The sequence below is a fragment of the Chamaea fasciata genome, unplaced genomic scaffold (genome assembly GCF_029207755.1).
Source record: "Chamaea fasciata isolate MVZ Bird 193981 ecotype frontalis unplaced genomic scaffold, bChaFas1.0.hap1 SCAF_5, whole genome shotgun sequence".
NCBI lineage: Eukaryota > Metazoa > Chordata > Aves > Passeriformes > Sylviidae > Chamaea > Chamaea fasciata.
The window spans coordinates 51,179,446-51,199,050 of NW_027094090.1; the positions used below are offsets into that span (position 1 = coordinate 51,179,446).

Consider the following 19,605-nt stretch of genomic DNA (forward strand, 5'->3'; position numbering starts at 1 on the left):
GTATTTCTGATCAGAACAAGGGAGAGGATAGGAGGAGAAATAAATAATATACATGTACAAAGGAAAGTGCCATTTCCCCCTGATGTCACTGATCCCCTGACATCTTCCAGACTTGGTTCTAGAGATATATTTACCTTCTGTGTGGTGCTGGCTGTTGCAGGTTGTACACTGGGTTAGGTGCTTTCAATATCTAAATAAAAGCTGTTATGAGGGAAGGAGATACTTCTCTGTGTCAAGCTGGCAGTGGCCACAGCACCAAGCAAGAGTATTCAGGAGATTTGAGCCCGCCTCAGAAGCATTGTTTTGTTTTAGACCCCATGATTAGTTTTACAGTTCATGACAACTGGCATCTTTACACTGCTCTGCTCTTTTGAAACAGGGAAAATACTTGATGAGCTGTCCCTGGATTGTGTCAGTCCAGAAGACTGTCCCGTGTGTGCAGTTGGAGATGACAGGATCCCACATGGAAGGAGAGTAGTTTTGAACAGAGATGATCCGCAGCACTGTCAATCTTGGTATGATGGGGTTGTGCAGGGAACCACCATCTCTCTTGTGTAGGATGAAGGGTCAGGGATGAAGAACGTCCTCATGAATAAGTCCATGGATGTATCTTTAAATATGCCACTCAAAAAGAAGCTTGGAAACCGTCTTTTATGTCAATACCCCTTCACAGAGAGCCCAGAGCTGAAGCTTTTCAGTGACAGTAGTAGGGATTATAGGATGTCAGTTGAATTGAAGCAAGTGAAATCCATAAATTCCTTTCAAAAAAGGCCTTTTCCCATGTAGTAGGCCTTACTGGCTTCAGATGTTCCACTTCTTTTTATGCAATGTGTGATTCAACATCAATAAAGCTGTCAGGCTCCTTCCCTCTGCCAGCGCTAAAAAATTCTTGTGTGTAGTGCAAGGTCTGAATGTACACTCAGTCTAGAACTTGCTGAGATTATTAGCAGTTGGAATTGTGTCCCATTACTGGAAAACCAATTTTCATGAGCTATTAAGGTGATATGTGTGGTCTGATCCTGCATACAGGCATTTCCAAATAGGATGAAATGAATGGCAGGGCGTGTGATGCTGTGCACCGTGCAGGATGAGGGTCTTCAGCTGCAATGCAGCAGAGACTGTTTGCATTTTGTTTAATGCCCTGTGGCATAATGTGAAAATTTGTCATTCTCTGGATGTCTGGACCATGGATGGATATTTTTGCTAGTGACTTATAATGCCATGAACAAAAGAGTTTTCCAACTAGTAAATTCATCATATTTAATGGAAACTGAGTTGTAAAACTGCAGCATGTATTAGCCCAGACCGACACCTTCTCTCCAAACCTGAACCTCAAAGAAGCTCAGAATGGGGACAAACTTACAATTCCTGGTCTCTAGCCAGGGCTAGTGTGCAACAGAGCTATAAACCCAGGGCAAGAGACTTTTGGGCTGATCAATTAAATGCATACTTTTTAACAATATACGTGAAGAGCCCTGAATTCCATCAAAAGGTCAAAAAAGAGTCTTCCTAAATGAGTCCTCTGTTCTCTAATTTTGTAATTCTTAATAATAATTTATCTTAAATGTTGATACACTGGCTGCTGCTCACGAAAGATTTCAAAACATTAGGAAAACTTACCTCACTAGGGAAACATCCTTTTGCATAACTGTCACCTAATTTAGATGCCTACACCATCTGTACAAACAATAGAAAATATTGCACAAAAATGAACTTCATAGCAAACATCCAAAGGAAATTGGAAACTAGAAGAGTCTCATTTGTATTAGGATTAGAATAATAAATCTTGTGTTGCTGTATGTTGTTGCCAAAAGTAGCTGTGCATTCACAATTAGGAAGACACTAGAAAGAGCTTGAAAAGAACATAACACTTAAATTAAGAGAACTTAAATGAAGATGCCACATATAAAGTGAGCTATTTTCCTGGAAAATGGCACCTTCTTCCAATATTGACTCATGTAATTTTGTGCATCCTGGATTTTATCTGGCAGTGAAAGCAAGCGTTTTTTTTGTAGTTGCCCTTTTGTAACCTTTTCCTACTCTGTTCCTTGGACCGTCCAGTAAGACAAGGAGAATATATGGACTGGTTCTGTTCCACCCTTTGCCTGAGTGCAGTCACGTTCTTTTCTCTGAGAAGTGAAGCTGATCAGAGTTTTTTTTTTTTCTTTTTTTGCACAAAAAGAACACTTCTCCTGTGAGGAAAGGCAGAGAGAGATGGGATTGTTCAGGATGAAGAAGAGAAGGCTCTGGGGAGATCTCTTTGTGATCTTTCAGCTCTTCAGCCTATGAGAAAGATGGGTGCAAAGTTTTTAGCAGGGCCAGCGGGGGCAGAACAAGGGGTGATGGTTTTAAGCTGAAGAATGTTCAATTTATATGAGATATAAGGAAGAAGTTTTTTACAAAGGGGTTGGTAAAACACTGGCACAGGTTGCCCGGAGTGGTGATGGATGTCCCATCCTTGGAAATATTTAAGGTCAGGCTAGGCATGGCTGTGAGCCACATGATTTAGCTGAAGATGTCCCTGCTCATTGCAGGAGAGTTGGACTAGATACACATTAAAGATTTCTTCCAGCCCAAACCCCTCTGTGATTCTAGGAAGTAAAGAGAAAAATGTAGCCAGGAATTAGAAGGGCAGAAGTGTTAAAGCTTTGCTAAAGATGAATAAATTATAAATGAGTTCATAAAAGGTGGAGGGTGACAGAGGTGAAAAAGCTCATGGTGGTACAGAAGGATGAATAGTGGAAACAGCAGAGATAGGGGAGGAAAAGAAAATTGGGAGCTGAGCTGGAAAGGGGAAGAGGAAAATGTACTAATGGAGGTGAGTAAAAATGGTGAGGGAAGACATAAGGCTAAAAAGAGATGACATCTATGGTTGAAATAAAGCATTTAATATGAGAAACCGGACTGAAAAAGAAATCATGGTAAATAATAGGAAGGTAAGAGAGACATAAGAAACAGTGGAGGATGAACATGTGCCAAAGCTGTATCCAAACCAAAATGAAATCAAGGAAAAGAAACCCACCAGGAATGTAGAGCACTTTAGAAATAGAAGAAAGATTGCTAATTTCAGTAAGGTTAAAATCTGTGTAAACCTGGCCCCTGAACAGAGTTTGCTGAGTCATATCAGAGATAAATACCTCTTCTACTCTGATTTTACTTGTTGTTAGTTGCCTGCATTTGCTTCATATTTTGGTTCCTTGTGAAGCAAACCAGATCAGCCAGTTCAGTCCACCAATGGCCTGTAGGTTGCTGTACTGCTGATGCTCAGTGGCTTCTAAACAGTTTCCATACACAGATTTTGCCCCTTCTGCCAAAGACTGTTCTATGGAGTTTCCTTTGACAAACACACCATAGTCGGTCATGTTTCCTGGATTTAAACAAACATCCATGAACATAGGGGATTTAGGTGTACAATACTGTGTCGGAAGTTGTGGGGAATTGGGGTAGGGGGAAAAAAATTATTCATATCATGTTTAGGTTTCATCGTGGTTTTGAGATGTTTGGTTTTGTATTGGTGTTCTTTTATAATGTGTGGATGACTTGCTTTTTTGACTTGCTAAGCATTAGCAATGCTTTTTACAGTTAAATTTGATGTTTTTCTGATTTGATGATTTTTGTAGTCTGTGTGAAGGGAAGAATTTAACCTGTGTGGACTGTGAGCCCATGGAAAACACCCTAACTCTGACAACACCTATTCCAGAGGAGGACATTGAGCTACCAGCCAGTGCATACTCATGCAGCAAGATGATGGACTTGGCCTTCCTGATTGATGGCTCCAATAAACTCTCAGAGGAGGACTTTGAACAGCTGAAGACTTTCATAATTGGTGTGATGAAAAAACTCCACATCTCCCAGAAAAAAATCCGAGTGTCAGTTCTGGTGTATAGGGCTGGTCCCACCATCTATCTTAACCTTAAAGATATCAAAACAAATTCCCAGATGAGAAGAATTGTCCAGAACATAAAATACACAGGTGATAAAGAAGCATCTGTCTATGAAGTCTTTAAATTCACTGCATTGCATGTGTTTGGAAAAGCAGAAAGGACCAATGCTGCCAAAATTGCAGTGATATTTATAGCAAGCAGGTCTCAAAAAAAAATCCGTGACATGCTTGGGTTTTTGAAGGCTAGAGATATCACAGTAATGCCTGTGGGGATTGGGCCACATATCAATGTGGAGCAAGTCAAGTTCATGGCAAAGATGTTTCCAGGTAGCAGAGCCTTCCTAGTGAGCAATGTGTTGGAGCTAATGGATCATAGAGATTTCCTCATTGATCACCTGTGTGATCTTGGACCTGAAGAAAATCTTCTGTTACCAGCTACATCTGCTCCAACCATGTCCAGCGTCATATTTCCCCCTGTGCAACTTACAACCCCACCTCTTTTAGAAGAGCCCCATCCCAACAGGCTGGATATTGCTTTTATTGTGGAAGGATCTGATAATGTTGGAGAGGAAAACTTCAATAAAGTCAAGAAGTTCATTGAGAATGTGGTCACAGGAATGAACGTGGGACAGGAAAATATTCACGTTACAGTCATGCAGTATTCAGAGACTGTCAGTCTGGAGTATTCCTTTACGGAAATACAGTCAAAGGAAAAAATTATCGAGAAAGTAAGGAGTATACCCTACCAGGGAGGGTGGGCTACCAACACTGGCAATGCCCTCGATTATATTTCCAAACACACATTTACATCAGTGAATGGGGGCAGGCAAGATGTTCCTCACTTGGTATATATGGTGTCATCCAGTCCTTCCACTGATGTTATCAAACAACCTCCCAGGAGCATAAATGTTATTCCCATAGGCATAACCCCCGGTGCCAATATCCAAGAGCTCAGAAAGATCAGTCAGCCTAATGACCCAATTATCTTGAATAGTTACAACAGACTTATTGTAGAGGCACCTGAATTAGTGCTGCAATCGTGCTGCTCTCGTGGGACGAGATTTTGGACCGAAATCACAGGTAAGATCGGATGAATTTTCTGTGTGATTTCTTCTTTCCTCTATTGGATCTCCTCCATTTACCCTGTGCATCACTGAAATTTGAAGGATTCCCTTATCTGGTTTGGTGTCTTGCTGTCATAATGCCAAGAAAGGACTATTTATCTTCTCTGGAGGCTGAGGATGCTGCCTCAGTCCAGCAGAACTGAGCCTAGTCCTGTAGTCTGTTTTCCATAGGCTCAAAGTCCTTGTTTTCCTTTGTCAGCAAAGTACAGCAGCTTTCACACGGGTTGAAAAGTGTCAGAAGAAAAACATCCCCCTGTCTTTATTATTATCCTTCTTTGCTTAAAATAATGTAAAATTATACTTCCTCTTTTTTGAAGAGACATTATTGGGTTTTTCAAATACTTTTTTTCTTCTTTTATTTGCTTAGGGGTGAGGAGGGTATTCCGTGTTTTTTGTTTATTTTTGTTTTGTTGTTTGGGTTGGGATTTTCTTTGTTGTTGTCATCTGCTGTTGTTTTTTGTTTTCCATGTGAGAAAAAAACCAAAATCAGTAGAAAAGCAGGAATTGAAATATCCATGTATCCCACTGGATATGAATCTTAAGGCTTTCACTAAAGGGGCATCACTTATTGTTTCAACTGATCATTATCCTGCTTTATTGTCCCAAAATATGACTGGACCTACACTTTCTGCTCCTACCATTAGCAGATGCTGCTGTTGGTTATTATAGATAAAATGACTTCTTTCCCTCCCCATCTCACCCTCAGAGTTGTGCAACAAACCCATGGACATCATGTTTCTTCTGGATGGAAGTTCCAATATTGGAGCATCGGAGTTTGAGGAAATGAAAAACTTTGTGCGGGCATTTATTGAAAGGGTTGTGATTGGTATGTAGCTGCCTTTCAGGTTAAAGACAGAAAGATGCTTTTATTCTTTTGCTTGTAGGGGACAAACCAGCTTCCCAGTGGAGGTTTTTCAATTCTTAATTTTAAATTACTCACTGCAGTCCTACAAAGCAATGACTACTCAGTGTTTATTTCCTGACCCATGTGGGATGGCTGATGCTTTCTGGGAGTGCTAAACTCACTGTGCTTGCAGAGCGTGTCCTGATAGGGGGATACACCTCTCATTAGGCCATTCCTTATATTTCATTATCAGTGCAGACCCCCTGGCAGAATGCCTTGTATCCTGCACATACATGAAGGGATCATGTGGCACAGGGAGCAGTTTAAGGCATGGTGTGGGTTGTACCAAGTCCATCTGCATAGCAGAGGCTACACAGGATCCTGTGTTTTCCCAGTAGTATTTAACAAACATGGATTTTTTTTTAAAATCAGAATTGTAATTTTTGGTCCAGCCTGAAACCATTTCCATGGAGCAACTGCTGTTATTGGTAGTATTCATGCATGTTTTACAGAGCATTGATAAAGGCTCATTGTGCTCTATACACAAATACCTTCAGTAGGAGGCCATGACGAGAAGTATGGCCAATCACTATGAACCACATATTGCCTGGTTCAATTTTGCAAATCTGGTATTTTTAACTATCTATGTAAATACTCTGTTAATAGTTTTATTTGTACGGCTTACATAATGTATAATCAGGGTGTCAGAGAGGAGCATAATTTGGAATTTCTCTTAATTCTCCTTTAAAGATCAGGCTCCCTTGATTCACTTTGTTCCATGCACATCACTCTAGTGCTGTATGAGAGAGGGAATTAGGCATGAAATGATCCAGGGAGCTTGGCCCATCTGACAAATGGGGCATTAATCTGCTGCTTGTGCAAAACAAGGTGCACATTAAAAAAAACAAACGAGGGGAGTGTTTAGACAATTTTAAAATGGAAAAGGGATAATATTGAATGGAGATCAATAAAATTAAATTCTCCAGTCACTGTCATATTGATCTGGGCTAAAATACTGCATGCTGACTCCTGAGAGAAAAGCAACTGTTTCCAGCAGTACTTGCCTATTTTTTCACCAGGGAATAGTTCAGTTTTGATCCTTTTCCATTCTGATGGAAAACCATGTCCAGTTGTGCCTAATGTAAATCACAACACCAGTGTCTTTTTAGATTTATTTTAAGACATTCACATCCACTGGCTAAAGTGTTTATTTTCTGCTTCAGGCAATTCTTCAATTCATGTGTCAGTTCTCCAGTATGCCAGGGAAAATAATCTAGAAATTTCATGGAACATGCCTCAAGAGACTGACAGGCTTGTGGAGATGGTGCAGTCCATTCAACAAAGGGAACAAGGTCCTACCACACTAGGTGAGTGATTTTGTGAATCTTGGTGTTTAAACATGGTGGGGGGGAAACAAAACCCCAAGGAATGCTAAATACAGTCTGGCTACAAGCACCTATTTGTGTCACTGTGGTGGCATTTCTTGGTAAGGTTCAACCTCTTGTTATGGTTCAATTTCTGTATTAAAATGTATTAATAGATAAGACAAATTATGGTTTGTCTTTAATGTAGTTTGGAAAGAAGCCTTGAAGTAATTCTCAGGATTTGCATTCATTATCTTTCAAGCAAGCAAAGCATAATTAAAAAGTTAAGACTTTGATCACTAACTTTTCAGTGGTGGTTAGTTGATGAGACATTTCGGAACAGAGCTGCTCATGCTGACTTCAGGAGCCACCCTTGCCAGATATTTGCGCTGAGCCAGTGTAACCCATCTGGTTGAAAAATAGCAAAACAAGAATTATATTCTGTGTAGTTCACTTCCTTCATCCAAGTTGCCATGCTGGTTCCACAGGGACTTGGGCTGGCACAAGACTGGGGATAGTGCCAGGGAGCAGGGAACAATGATTGCCTAAGGCAACACCTCAGCTTACTTGAAGAGTTACTTGTGAAATGCCATTTTCTGTTCCAGACAGACAGGTCCACTTCAATTTTCATGTGCTAAAACATCAGAGATTTCCCACTTGGTCTGTGGAAACTTTGGTGCACACACAAATATGAGTTGCAGGGTTCAGCAAAAAATGATTCTTCTACAGCATCTTTCACCAGATACCCTGAGAATTTTGCTCTTCTGGATTGGAACCACATTTACTCCAGCAGCCACTTAGCATCAGGTTCCTATAAGAGTTGAGGAATACACAGATTTTTGGGGTCTTTGGACTATAAAGAGTTATTTGTACAGAAAAGTGCGAAATAAAACCTGACTTCCATAGTTCGCAGGAGGATTAGCTCTGATTGCTTTCTCAGCCTGGAGAAATAAAAATACCAGATGGCTGATGAGACTTCTATAGGCTCATTGTGGGATAAATTGTTGCATACAAATAGATAAGTTTTGTGAAGCCTTCCATGTAATGTGTAGAGAAAGCCACACGGAACTGCAGGATAAACAGAGCAAACACGGCCTTTGGGAAATGAAATGGGAGAGGCAGCCACATGACATCCTTGTTAGTGATTTGTTTATGTCTCATTGGAAAATGCTCAGAGACCATGATCAGGGATGTGGTATAATGAACCAAAGTGGAATGGAGTAGAAGTAGTTCCTCCCAAATGAAGTAATGAAAATAGGTCACTGTGGTGCTGTCCTGCACCTTGTGTGAATGTGGCTGGCTGTGCAGGAGACAGCATTCCCAGGAAGTGCAGGGTCACTCAGGCCCTTCTGCCTGTGCTTGAGGCCTCAGGAAATGCAGAGGCTGCTTGACAAGTGTAGATGGCCCAGTCTGGACACTGCAATTTCTTAGGAAATCTTTTCTAGCCCTTGCTTGATCTGAATTTACCCATCAAAAGATATCATTGCTATCAGCCACAGAGCTGTTTCTTCTTATTTGCACTGGCTTCCCTATGGTAGAAGAGCAATTCAGTGAAATCTTTATTCCATCTTTGTTGATCCAAATCGTGCAATTTTGGTCCAAAAAGCTCTATGTGCAGAGGGCAATTGGTGCTGCCACTGTAGAAGTCTTACTGTAGAAAGCATTCCCTTTCCTGCATCATTTAGCTCTAAGGAAACTCCAGGAGAGAAAGATTTTAGTAGTAAGAAATAATGAAAAACTACCGAGGATGTGAGGGCATAGAAAGAACAAGAAAGAGCAGCCTATACCACAAATCTTTCCCATGCTTGTGCAGTGGGGCCATTCAATAACATCAGGCGAATTTTGGCTCAAGTAACCTATCAAGAAGCAGCTCTGGGGCTATTTAGACATCATGAAATCATGTACAACTTCACATAAGAAACAACTGAAGAAAAAAAAAGGAAACTAAACACTAAAGTGATGTTTGTAAGAGAACTGAGAATCACATAAATGTGTCTCTGTTCAGCATTTGTGGGTGTTTAGGAGAGTCACAGGGAGCAGATTGAGCAATCCCTACAGTAAATACTGCTTAACACTTTATAAAAACATTATTTTGCTTCCTTATAGCCCTAGTAAAAGTCGCTCATTTAGGCTGACATTTTCCTGCCTCAGCCTCAAAATTTGGAGGAAGTATGTTCTATGTGGCTCAGCTGTATAAAAGCATCTTTAAGGAAAGAAATATTTTTCCCCCACCCCTCCAAGAAAAAAAAAAAACTTAAATTTATATTTTTCCTCCAACTTTCCATCATTATTAACATATTTGATTAGCAGCCTTCAGCTTTGCAGTTGGGATTAAGAATGTATAAATGTCTTTCTCTGAAACTTCCTCTGTGGTTTTGGAAGCAAATGTCCCCCAAAGCATTTTCCTTATTCATATCTCTCCCCAAATGATGCACCAAATATATATATATACATATACACACCAAATTTCCAAAATCTTGCCCTCTGTCACCCAAGGCCAGCAGCTGTCATGATCAGAGGGCTCCCACCCACAGATAGAGACTTTCACTTGTTCCCCACAAATATTACTGAGCTGGTAGTGCCAGCTCCTTTTTGAAGCTCAGAATATCTTCTCTGAGCTGTTTTAATTCACTGCCCTTCAGGGTTTTTTTGTTTGCTTTTTTTTTTCTAGTTCATTTCTTACAAGGTTTGTGAGTTGAATGAGCTCCTGGTGGAGTCTGGGTTCATCAGAAGCCCTTGGTGGTAAGAGAAATGCAGGAATTGTGACCTACAGAGACAGGGAAGCAGAGGAGAGGTTTTTGGGGCCTGTTCCATTCAGTGGTGTTGGACTGACAGGTCTGTGCTGCTCATGAAAAGTTCAGCACACATTAATCAATGTGTGTTAATGCCAAAATATCCATATTCATGTGCCCAGAACTGACCACTTAAAGCTCCGTGGGATTAGTTTTCAATAGCTGATTTGTTTCAAAATTAAAATATTCTTCCATTTTCAGTTTAAAATCCCAATTCAGTGCCAAGTGAAGAGCCTTAATTAAGATACAAAGACCAGCTTCAGGATAATGGATTTGGTCTAGTGGAAGGTGTCCCTGGCCATGGCAAGGAGGTTGGAATGAGATGATCTTTAAGGTCCCTTCTAACCCAAACTGTTCTGTGATTTTATGATTCTGTGATTATCATCGCGGGGAGTTGTTCCTCGTTAGACAAGTCCTTGGTTAAATAGTTGCAGTCTGGAATACTCGCCATCCAGACAGTGTTGGCTGCTTCTGTATCACTTCTAGGTTCTGAGGAACCATTCCTTTTTTGTTTCTTTCCCAGGCAGCTTTCAGAACTTGTGGTTGATTGTTGCAGAAGTGTTAGAGAAACCACTGAGACCACTTAAGGCATATATTTGCAAGTTCCCAGCAGGAACCTCCATCTAATTGGAATCCCCTGTCTGTCACAACTCCACAGAACCTCAAGGGGCTGTACATTTCATTCCTTGTTTCAGACAAAATTAAATAAAATAATTAAAGGTTGCTCTTAGGAAGTTGCTGCTTTCCCTGAGGCATCCACCAAAACATTAAATGTCTGTCTGTTCCAGACTGGCTAATTCTGGGATGAATCTTCATTTTTTATTTCTTGGATATGTTTCAAATATTTCTAGGGCATCTTGTGCTCATTCAGTTAGTTCCATGATGTTCATGATTGCTCCCAACCCAATATTTGTGATTCAGATTAACATGCCTTTTTGCACATTTTAACTCTTCCATCCAAACCATTAATGAAACTATTCAATAAGGGACAATCTAGCATAATTCCCTGTAGACTCCTAGTAAACACCTCCAACCCTATTCAACAGATTGTCTTTTTTTTGTTAAAGCTTGTTTATGTCCATTTAATCAACTTGCAGTCCTTGCAGGAACCTCTGTGTGAATCATTCTTGAGTTGTTACTTCAGATTACTGGTCTAACTTTAAAATCTATCAGGTGTCAAGTCAGCCAGGAAAAGGTTCTTAAAAAGCCATTTCTGACTCTCAGAATTTCAGCATCAAATGTTCATAGTCATTATTTAAAGATTATTCCAAACATGAGCACTGAAGGATGGGGAGAAGATGCTGTTCTGTGCTTGGAATGATTGGTCTGTCTTTCCTAAAGTAGTCTGTATGGTTCAATTGGATTTTCGTTTTCCCTTTTTATCTATTTGCATTTTTTTTCCCTTGGACATGCCCATTGAGTGGCAGTCATACCCTACTGACTGAGCTGGAAGGCTGCTGGAGGCTCACCACATTTGGTGGGCTGAGGGAAGGGCTAAAATGGCTGAAAACAACCTGGGCTAGAGGAATGTGTTTCTTCCCATGGCAGGGGAGCTGGAACTGGATGATCTCTAAGCTCCTTTCCAACCTAAATCAGTCTGGGATTGTCTTTGCATTTCCATGCTGTGAACACTCTTTCCAGTCTCAATAAAGCCTTGTGCACGATGCTGTTTAATTCAGCCTAAATACTTGTATTTCCTTTAATGATATGAAAATGGCAGGTTTCTGTTGTGTTGCAGTCTCACGGTATGAAAATGTTCAAGTTGGTTGATTTTAGCACTGAATAGTTTTTATTGTGGCCTCTGAGGGATTTGGTATTCCCCTCCGTGGTGAGATGGAGAGACGAAGAGCTGAGAAGTGACAGCTTCCAGCTTGGGATGGGGACTTTCTGAATCCCCCTTAGCAGGACAAAAGTGTTCATTTGATTATGTCTTCAGACACCTGGCTCTTTTCTCTAGAGCTGGCTTCAAAATAAAGGGAGAAATCCAAAGAGTTTTTACTATGCTAAACCAAATTTTCCATGCATTAAATTGAGTAACTGCTTTTGGGGCCTTTGAAATAGTCACTGGTTCTATTATGACGGTATTTGATTTCTTTATGAGAAATTATAAAAATAATGGATTTTTTTCAGTTTGCAAATATATATAGAGTTTCTGGACATTTTTAAAATTAGTGTGAGAAGATAAATGGAGCTGGAGTGGCTGCTGACCACACCAACCACACAAAAGTCAAAAGAAAACAAATAGAGAAATTTCAAGTACTTTTCACAACTGAATGAAAAATCATTTGTGATTCCCACTGTGCAAAAGTTTAACCTAAAATATATTTGAAAGTCAAAAACTGAAATACTTTTTTGGTAATTGTGGGACCAAAGGGAAATGAGTCAATCTTCTAGAGGAATCTCAGGGACTTTGAATATAGTCATATTTATTTGCTGTATTTTGTTTTATCCTTTGTTATTTCTAGCTAATGTGCCATTCTGTATCTAATATTTACCTTGATGGACACAAAACCATTTGTAGAAAGGATTGTGGGACAGCTGTGTAGAGCATGAGTTAATACCTGAGGTTAGTTATTTTTTGTGGTCAGGAGTAGTAGTTTGTGAGATGGAATCACCCCATCACCCAGCTAATAATGGTGTTTTAAAATGTGTTTTGTTGCAAGTAGAAAAGCATTCAAAATGTTGTTTTCACTAAATATCCAACTGCTGATATATGTTACTGAGTCACTGAATGGTTTGGTTTGAAACAGACCTTCGAGATCATCTCATGCCAACCCTCTGCCATGGGCAGGGCACCTTCCACTATCCCAAGTTGCTCAGACCCCCATCCAACCTGGCCTGGAGCACTTCCAGGGATGAAGCAGCCACAACTTCCCAGGGCAGCTTGTTCCATTTGTGCCTCAAGACCTTCTAAGTAAAAAATTTCTTCATCATATCAAATCCAAATCTCTCCTCTTTTCATTTAAAACTGTTCCCCTTGTCCTATCCCTACCTGGCACTATAATAAGTTGCTCTCATCCTTTTTTATAAGTTCCCTATAAATACTGTAAGGCTGCAGTGAAGTCTCCTTGGAGCCTTATCCAAGCTGAACAAACACAGCTCTCCAAGCCTTATCAATAATAAATGTGCTGAGTGAGATTCCTAAAGTTTGTCTATGCTTGCAGAAGCTTGGGAAAAGAGGTTTTGCTTCTGTCACTGAAAAGGTGTGACAAGGTGCAAGAAGACATCAAGTGTACAAAATGTTGAGGTGTGCTAATGAGTACTGTGCTGGTGAATTATCTACGGGCTGAATTCCAGTGTTTTACAAATGCATTTGTTATTATAAATTGTACAGTGAATTCCTCAGGCAAACCTATTTTTGCTCCACAGCTATTGCAGATTACTCAGAGGAAATACTCTTTCAAGTGTTTATTATTCACCAGTTACTGTTTGCCCTGAATGTCACATCAGTCACCCAGTTTCATTTCTACTTCCTGACCTGATAACTTCCTAGCCCAAAGGAGCTTTTAAGAAAGCTGCATATCATGATTCCCAGTGTAAATATTTGTGCAAATGCATGTGTAAATGCAAGTACTAACAAAGTGCTCTCTTGCTGAGGTCATAATTATCAACAAAAATTTGCCTGAGTGTTCACAGATGTTAAATGAAGGGGCAGAAGCTTCCCTTTTAAGCCAGTTTCTGATTTGGTAGCTCAAGTAGAATTTCTTTGCAAGTTTTGTGGGGTTTAGTGTGTATTTTTTGTTTTTATTTTAATATGGATCAGCCAGTTGTATTATGGATTACACAGAGTTTAAATTTCAGAGAAATTGCTGGTAGTGTGGAGGCAAGATAGGCTTTTCACACCCGTAGGGAAAGTTGATGAAATTCGGGAAGGACTAGATCTTTTTTTTATAGGAGTGAGAACAACTTGTGTGAACAGCTCAGGATGATGCCAAGCTGTGGATCAACTTGCCACTGGATGTCAGTGTTGCTCGGCAGTTCGAAGCAGGAATACAATCTCCGCAATGTCTTCTGTTCTTTCGGGATGGCAGTGCTTCTGGGAAAGGAAACTACTTAAGTGAGGAGTGTAACTCTGTTATTATAGCTAAGGAAAGGGAAAAAAATTCCCATCGCTGCCCAGAATGGGTTGGTCTAGGGATGGAATTAAGGATGGTCCTCCTGCGTTTGGATGTCTTAATAAATACTGAAGGTTTTAATAGCTGACATCTTTCATGTAGCTGCAATAAATCAGATATTAAGAGTCCTTTAAGAATAAATGTTTTTCACTACCTACTAGCATAACACACTAAAGCAATATAAAATTTAGTTCTATAGTCTCCGGTGACTTTTCTATTATATCTCTCATTTCTCTCTTCATTTCTTGCTAGGAAATGCCATTGATTTTGTGGTCCAGAATGCGATGTCAGAATCCCACGGGGGCAGACCCAGCGCATCAAAGGTTGCGATCGTCATCGTGTCGGGGAGCTCACAAGATGCTGTGGAGGCTCCTGCCCTTTCTGCAAGAGTCAACAGTAAACCTCGTTTCACTGTCACTATTTATAAGTAGAGTTGTTACTTTTTAAGTAATAAGCCAGAACAAAAGATGGAAAATTAAGGCACTGGTGTGTTTATGTAAGTTCTCGAGTTGCTGTGTGTAGTGTTGTGGTAAGGAACAGACCTGAACAAAACATGCCCCGTGAAGATGCCTTTGTAGTACTGGGAAATTCAGGACCAATCTGCAATTAAGCCTGACAGCTTCCCCAGGACTCACAAATTAGTAGCATTTCGTTTTCTGAGATCCTGTGGTAGACAGGAATAACAGAAATATGTCCTAATATCATAAATAGAATACTGTTGCAGTACAGTGAAACTTGAAAGATTCACTCTAATAATAATAATTATAAATAGTCATCAAAATCATAAAGATAATAATGATAATAATAATATTAGAGGTTTCGATCAGATCCTAAACTGACCTGTACAGGAATATACTTTTGCTATCAGTGTTCTGCCTGATGATTTCTCAAGCTTTCTGGCTGTTGTTTCTGTACCTCAGCTTCCTCAGGTGTTGAACTGCGGAACTTTGACTTCATTTGAAGGTTGCTGTGGGAGTTATTGAATAAGCCATAGACTGTATAACAACTATCAACTGTTATTTTTAATTAAATGGTTTGAAAATAATCCAGTTGCCATGTAACTGAAGAAAGAAAACAGCATATTGAGATTATTTTTTAATTTTTTTTTCCATTTAAAAACAGTGAAGATGTAGTCATTAACTCTGCAGCTGTGTTTTGTTGCCCATGAATGATCTTATTATGCTTAGGCCTAATAGAGCTCATCTTAGCTAACACTGTGATTAGATCAGCACCATTCCAGCTCTTAGTTGCCTTTAGCCAGTGTGGGGGGAATGATGCAAGTAACACATGAAAATTAAGTATTGGAGAAAAACTTTTCCCAGTTTTTTTTCTTTTATTAAGCAAATGAAAAAAATAAAAGTGGTATAATCTTTATGTTGAGAAAGATCTTTAAGATTGTCATGTCCAACCATTAACTAAGCACTGCCAACTGCCACATCCTTGAAATACTTCCAGGGATGAACACTCCACATCCATGAGCAATGATTTTCTCCTGTGCCTTGCCTCTTTCAAACCCTTCCTTATCTTTTCCTAGGGGTATCTCTGTTCCCAATTGGTGTGGGGAACAGATACGATGAAGGGCAGCTGAGGACGTTGGCTGGGCCATCTGCTGCTAACCGAATCATGAAGCTCCAGAATTTTGAAGATTTATCCACTATGATCACATTGAACAATGAATTTATCAAAAAAGTGTGCATGGGTAAGTCCAAAAGTTGTGACCTGGTGTGTGGAGCATAAACACAAAAATCAAAATGCAAAACCAGGATCATTTTTTTCGATATTAGAAGGCAATCAGATGCTCTGTTGTTAGTGTTCTATTGATAACCCTCACAAATGCTGACCTAGACCACCACCATCACTTAGGTGTGAAACCAAATTTGAGCCCTTTAAATGTGTATCCAGCTGCTATTCCAGATAGCCCAATTCCAGCAAGGGTTTTAGAACGGCTTAGGCCTGATCTTTCAAGCTACCATCTTAATAAAAATCAATCTTGATAAAAATCCTGATAATCAGTACTCAGTACTGGTCAATAACTGAAGGACACCAGAAAAGTTGAAGCTGTCATGAATGAATGGGGCACGTTTCAGAAATGTTGTGAGCAAAGATTTCAAGTTTTGTGGTTTTTGGACATTGTTACATGTATGTCTACAGAAAACTCAGCCGAAAAAGAAGGCGAAAAGAAAAATAATAAAGAATTTGCTTTCCCAGGGAAACAGAGACCAGGAAAAAATGTGTAAAGTGTTTAAAATATGCATTCATTTCTTTGTAGATGACAACACTTCTCCTCTAAGGAATCTTGCTTCAACACTGACCAGGATTTTACTTCTTTTACCTTCTTGGTCTGGATATAGATTTTTATCCCTCATCTTGTTGTTGTTATTCCTGTTCCAATAGCATCCACACGTTCTCACCACAAGCCACTGCCTCATGGTGTTAGTCACTGCACAAGTTTTTGCCAGCATTACAAGGGCTTAGTTACATTTCCACTACAATAAATGGACTTTTTTTGCAGAGCCAAGGACCTCTGAGAATGAGGAAGTTGCAGAGTGTTCACAGCCCAGCTTGGAGATATCCGATCAGCCTCCGCTGGGATCACTTCTGGCGTTTTAAAATCTCTCCAGAGCATCAAACAGCTGCCATTTTCTAGATTTAAACAGCTGCCATTTTCTTTCCTCTCTTTTAAAATAAGCTTTTAAAGATGCATTTCCTCTCTTCACACTGTAAAATATGTGATTTTTTTTTGCTGTAAATTGCATTGATCCAAGATATAGGATGGGGAGCAGGAATTTGGAGCCAGTAACTATTTTCTTATTTCAATCTGTGCTATAACCTATCAGTACTAGAGGTGAAAGCTTTGTATTTTTTATGAAAGCTTTTCCGACAGCTCAAAAAGCCTTGAACTATGGACATCTTCAACACCTAAAATCTGAGAAATTCAGCTGTCCCTTTTGCTGACGTTAAAGACTTTGCTAGGGGGTGAAAAGTGATTTTATTTTTGGTGAGGATTTATTTTTTGTTTGGATTTTTTCCTGTTTGTTTTGTTTTATATAAATTTCATACAATCTGTAAAGTATAATTTTCCCCTCTAGACTCATACAGTTGGATTTCTCATGCAGAGGGAGTCTTGCCTTTTGTATGGAAGTGTACCAAAAATAATACCATTAAAAAGTTTTAAAAGAGTTCCTAAATAATTTCAAAATACGTTACTTATCCTGGAAAAGACAGAGCAGAGAGTGTATATAGGATAGCATAGTCTAGTATTCTACAAAGAGTTTGCTAGCGAGTGCTTTAATGTCCTAGAGAATTTGTCATGCCATAGCACAAAAATGAAATTGCTTCCAAAATATCTTTAGGTGGGTAGTGAGAGCACACAAACACAGAAACTTCAATTCAGTGGTACCCTGTGACTGTTTAACTGATTATATGAAAAGAATGCTCATCACAGTCATGATTAAATGTAAGGAAACTGATTTTCAGTGTTCTTATTGCATCTTTTTGTGTAGTTATGCTGTATTGATCTTCCTGCATTTAATAAATGTGGGTGTGAAAATTCTCATTACCTGCTAATTCCCAGGAATGTTCTCAATGGATCACAGGATTCTGAGGTAAGGCTGGACTGTGCCTCAGAGCCAAAGCCATGTTCATCCTTTAAGCACCATCTGGGTAGGGCTGTGGCTGTACAAGAAGTGTACAAAAGCCGTAGAATTGCAGCCCAGTTATTGCTCATGGAGTATTTTGGTACCACTGTCATTTTTCATGCCTTTTGTGACTTATTCTTGGACACTTTGGACGAATGCCTGCAGTCTTCAGGTTCACACAGTCTGGCACAAAAAACCCCCGAACTTCTCACAGCTTAAATCAAGTTTTTATGTAAGCAATCTGTATTTTGGAGACCACCACTTAAAAGGCTTGATAAGGGAGGGGGATGACTCAAAAAATGTCTGCTTCTCTTTCAGACCCAGTCAGAGAATGCATAGATGAGGATGGAAACAGAAAGAGAGTAAGTACATTGCCTGAGTTGGCCATCTGACTTTTAAGTTGCAAAGTTTTTGCAAGAGCATAACCATCTTCACAGTTAACTGAAAACAAAAAGTGTGGGACGACATTAAGAATTATTTTGGAAGAGGAAAATGTTGGATTTTGAACTGGTGGGATAACTTTGCACACAGAGGAGGCTTCCTCTAACATCACCTCATCTTGGGGAGTGTTGAATGTTATTGAAGTCAGTGCAGAACCAAAAGTTGTGACAGTGTTTGTCTTCCCTGACAACAAAAAATGCATTTTCATCTCCTGGTGAGAGGACTTCTGGGACAGCTACGCATGGCCAAAATAAAGGTGCATGTGCAGGGGCAACATCATTGTCCAGCCCCTGTCCTTCTGCTAGAATTACAAATACCTTGTCCCTATGACAATTTTACAGGAAGATAATTATTGTGTAACTGTTCTGTCTCTAGGGAAAATAGTCTCTTTAACAATGGAATCAAATTTCTTGGAGTTTTTTTGTGCTTATAAAAGTTCGTATTAGTCCTGAGAAAATGCTCAGAAACATTAGCAAACTTGTCTGATCTCTCAAAAGTGATCCCACTCTAAGAAAGTAATGTTCCAGATGTTATAAATGATTCAGATTCTTCATCTCAGGTGAAATGCCAAGGTTTTTCAGAGTATATGATACTTCATGCATTTAAAAGTATTACCATGATTGTGCCATGTTTTCTAGTAGGGATCAGTTGTGAGTTCTACTCTGGGATTTATCTTGAATTTCCAGTACATAAAAATATTCCTTTGGTTTTTGCCTTGTGAAGACATGACTGTGAGGAAGGATGTGGCTAATAAATGAATATGAATTATCTAAACACAGGAAATATATCAAAGCTGCCTTACATAGTTGGCCTCAATCAGTTGGTCAGAACACAGAAAGGCTTTAGCTAAATAAGACACTAAGTATCATCTCATGGCTTTGAGACTGACAGCTTAATTAACGAAAAAACCCAACAAACAAAAATTAAACTTGAAAAACTTCTTTATTAAGACAAAAAAAAAACCCAAACCAAAAACAAACAAACAAACAAATCCCCCCCAAAACCCAAACAAAACAAACAAACCCCCCAAACAAAAATCCCACCTGATTTTGTTTGATCTGCACGTGTTCAGGCCTCTGGGCTCCTAGAAGCAGACACAGGTATGTGTAGATAAGTTCTGGGAAGGCTAAACTTGAATTTCAGACATGTCAGGTTTCATTTTTGGGGGTGGTAAACTTAAGGCACAATTTCCGTTCTGGCTGAAATGCTTTTAGAAGGAAACAGACTGGGCTCCAGTCCATATAAAAATGGACCACACTTTCAAATGGCAACCTTTAGGGGGATTTTGAGTTGCCTCTTCTGTCAGCCAGGAAAAATAGATGTTAGAAGGCACTGTGAGGCCACAGCCTTCTGAAGCATCCCATGGAGCCTACAGGACATTGTGGAAGTTCCCACCTCTGTGTT

The 19,605-nt window shown here is 39.6% G+C and overlaps 1 protein-coding gene across 1 annotated transcript in view; it reads left to right on the plus strand.

Annotated features, from left to right (window-relative positions):
- VWF (von Willebrand factor) overlaps positions 1 to 19,605 on the plus strand; it is a 121,345-nt gene that overhangs the window by 63,495 nt on the left and 38,245 nt on the right. Inside the window, exons 27-33 of the mRNA XM_066183651.1 lie at positions 380 to 515; positions 3,621 to 4,963; positions 5,714 to 5,833; positions 7,075 to 7,218; positions 14,375 to 14,518; positions 15,657 to 15,821; positions 18,079 to 18,122. Of these exons, the coding sequence (XP_066039748.1) occupies positions 380 to 515; positions 3,621 to 4,963; positions 5,714 to 5,833; positions 7,075 to 7,218; positions 14,375 to 14,518; positions 15,657 to 15,821; positions 18,079 to 18,122 (2,096 nt within the window). The remainder of the gene's footprint in view (positions 1 to 379; positions 516 to 3,620; positions 4,964 to 5,713; positions 5,834 to 7,074; positions 7,219 to 14,374; positions 14,519 to 15,656; positions 15,822 to 18,078; positions 18,123 to 19,605) is intronic.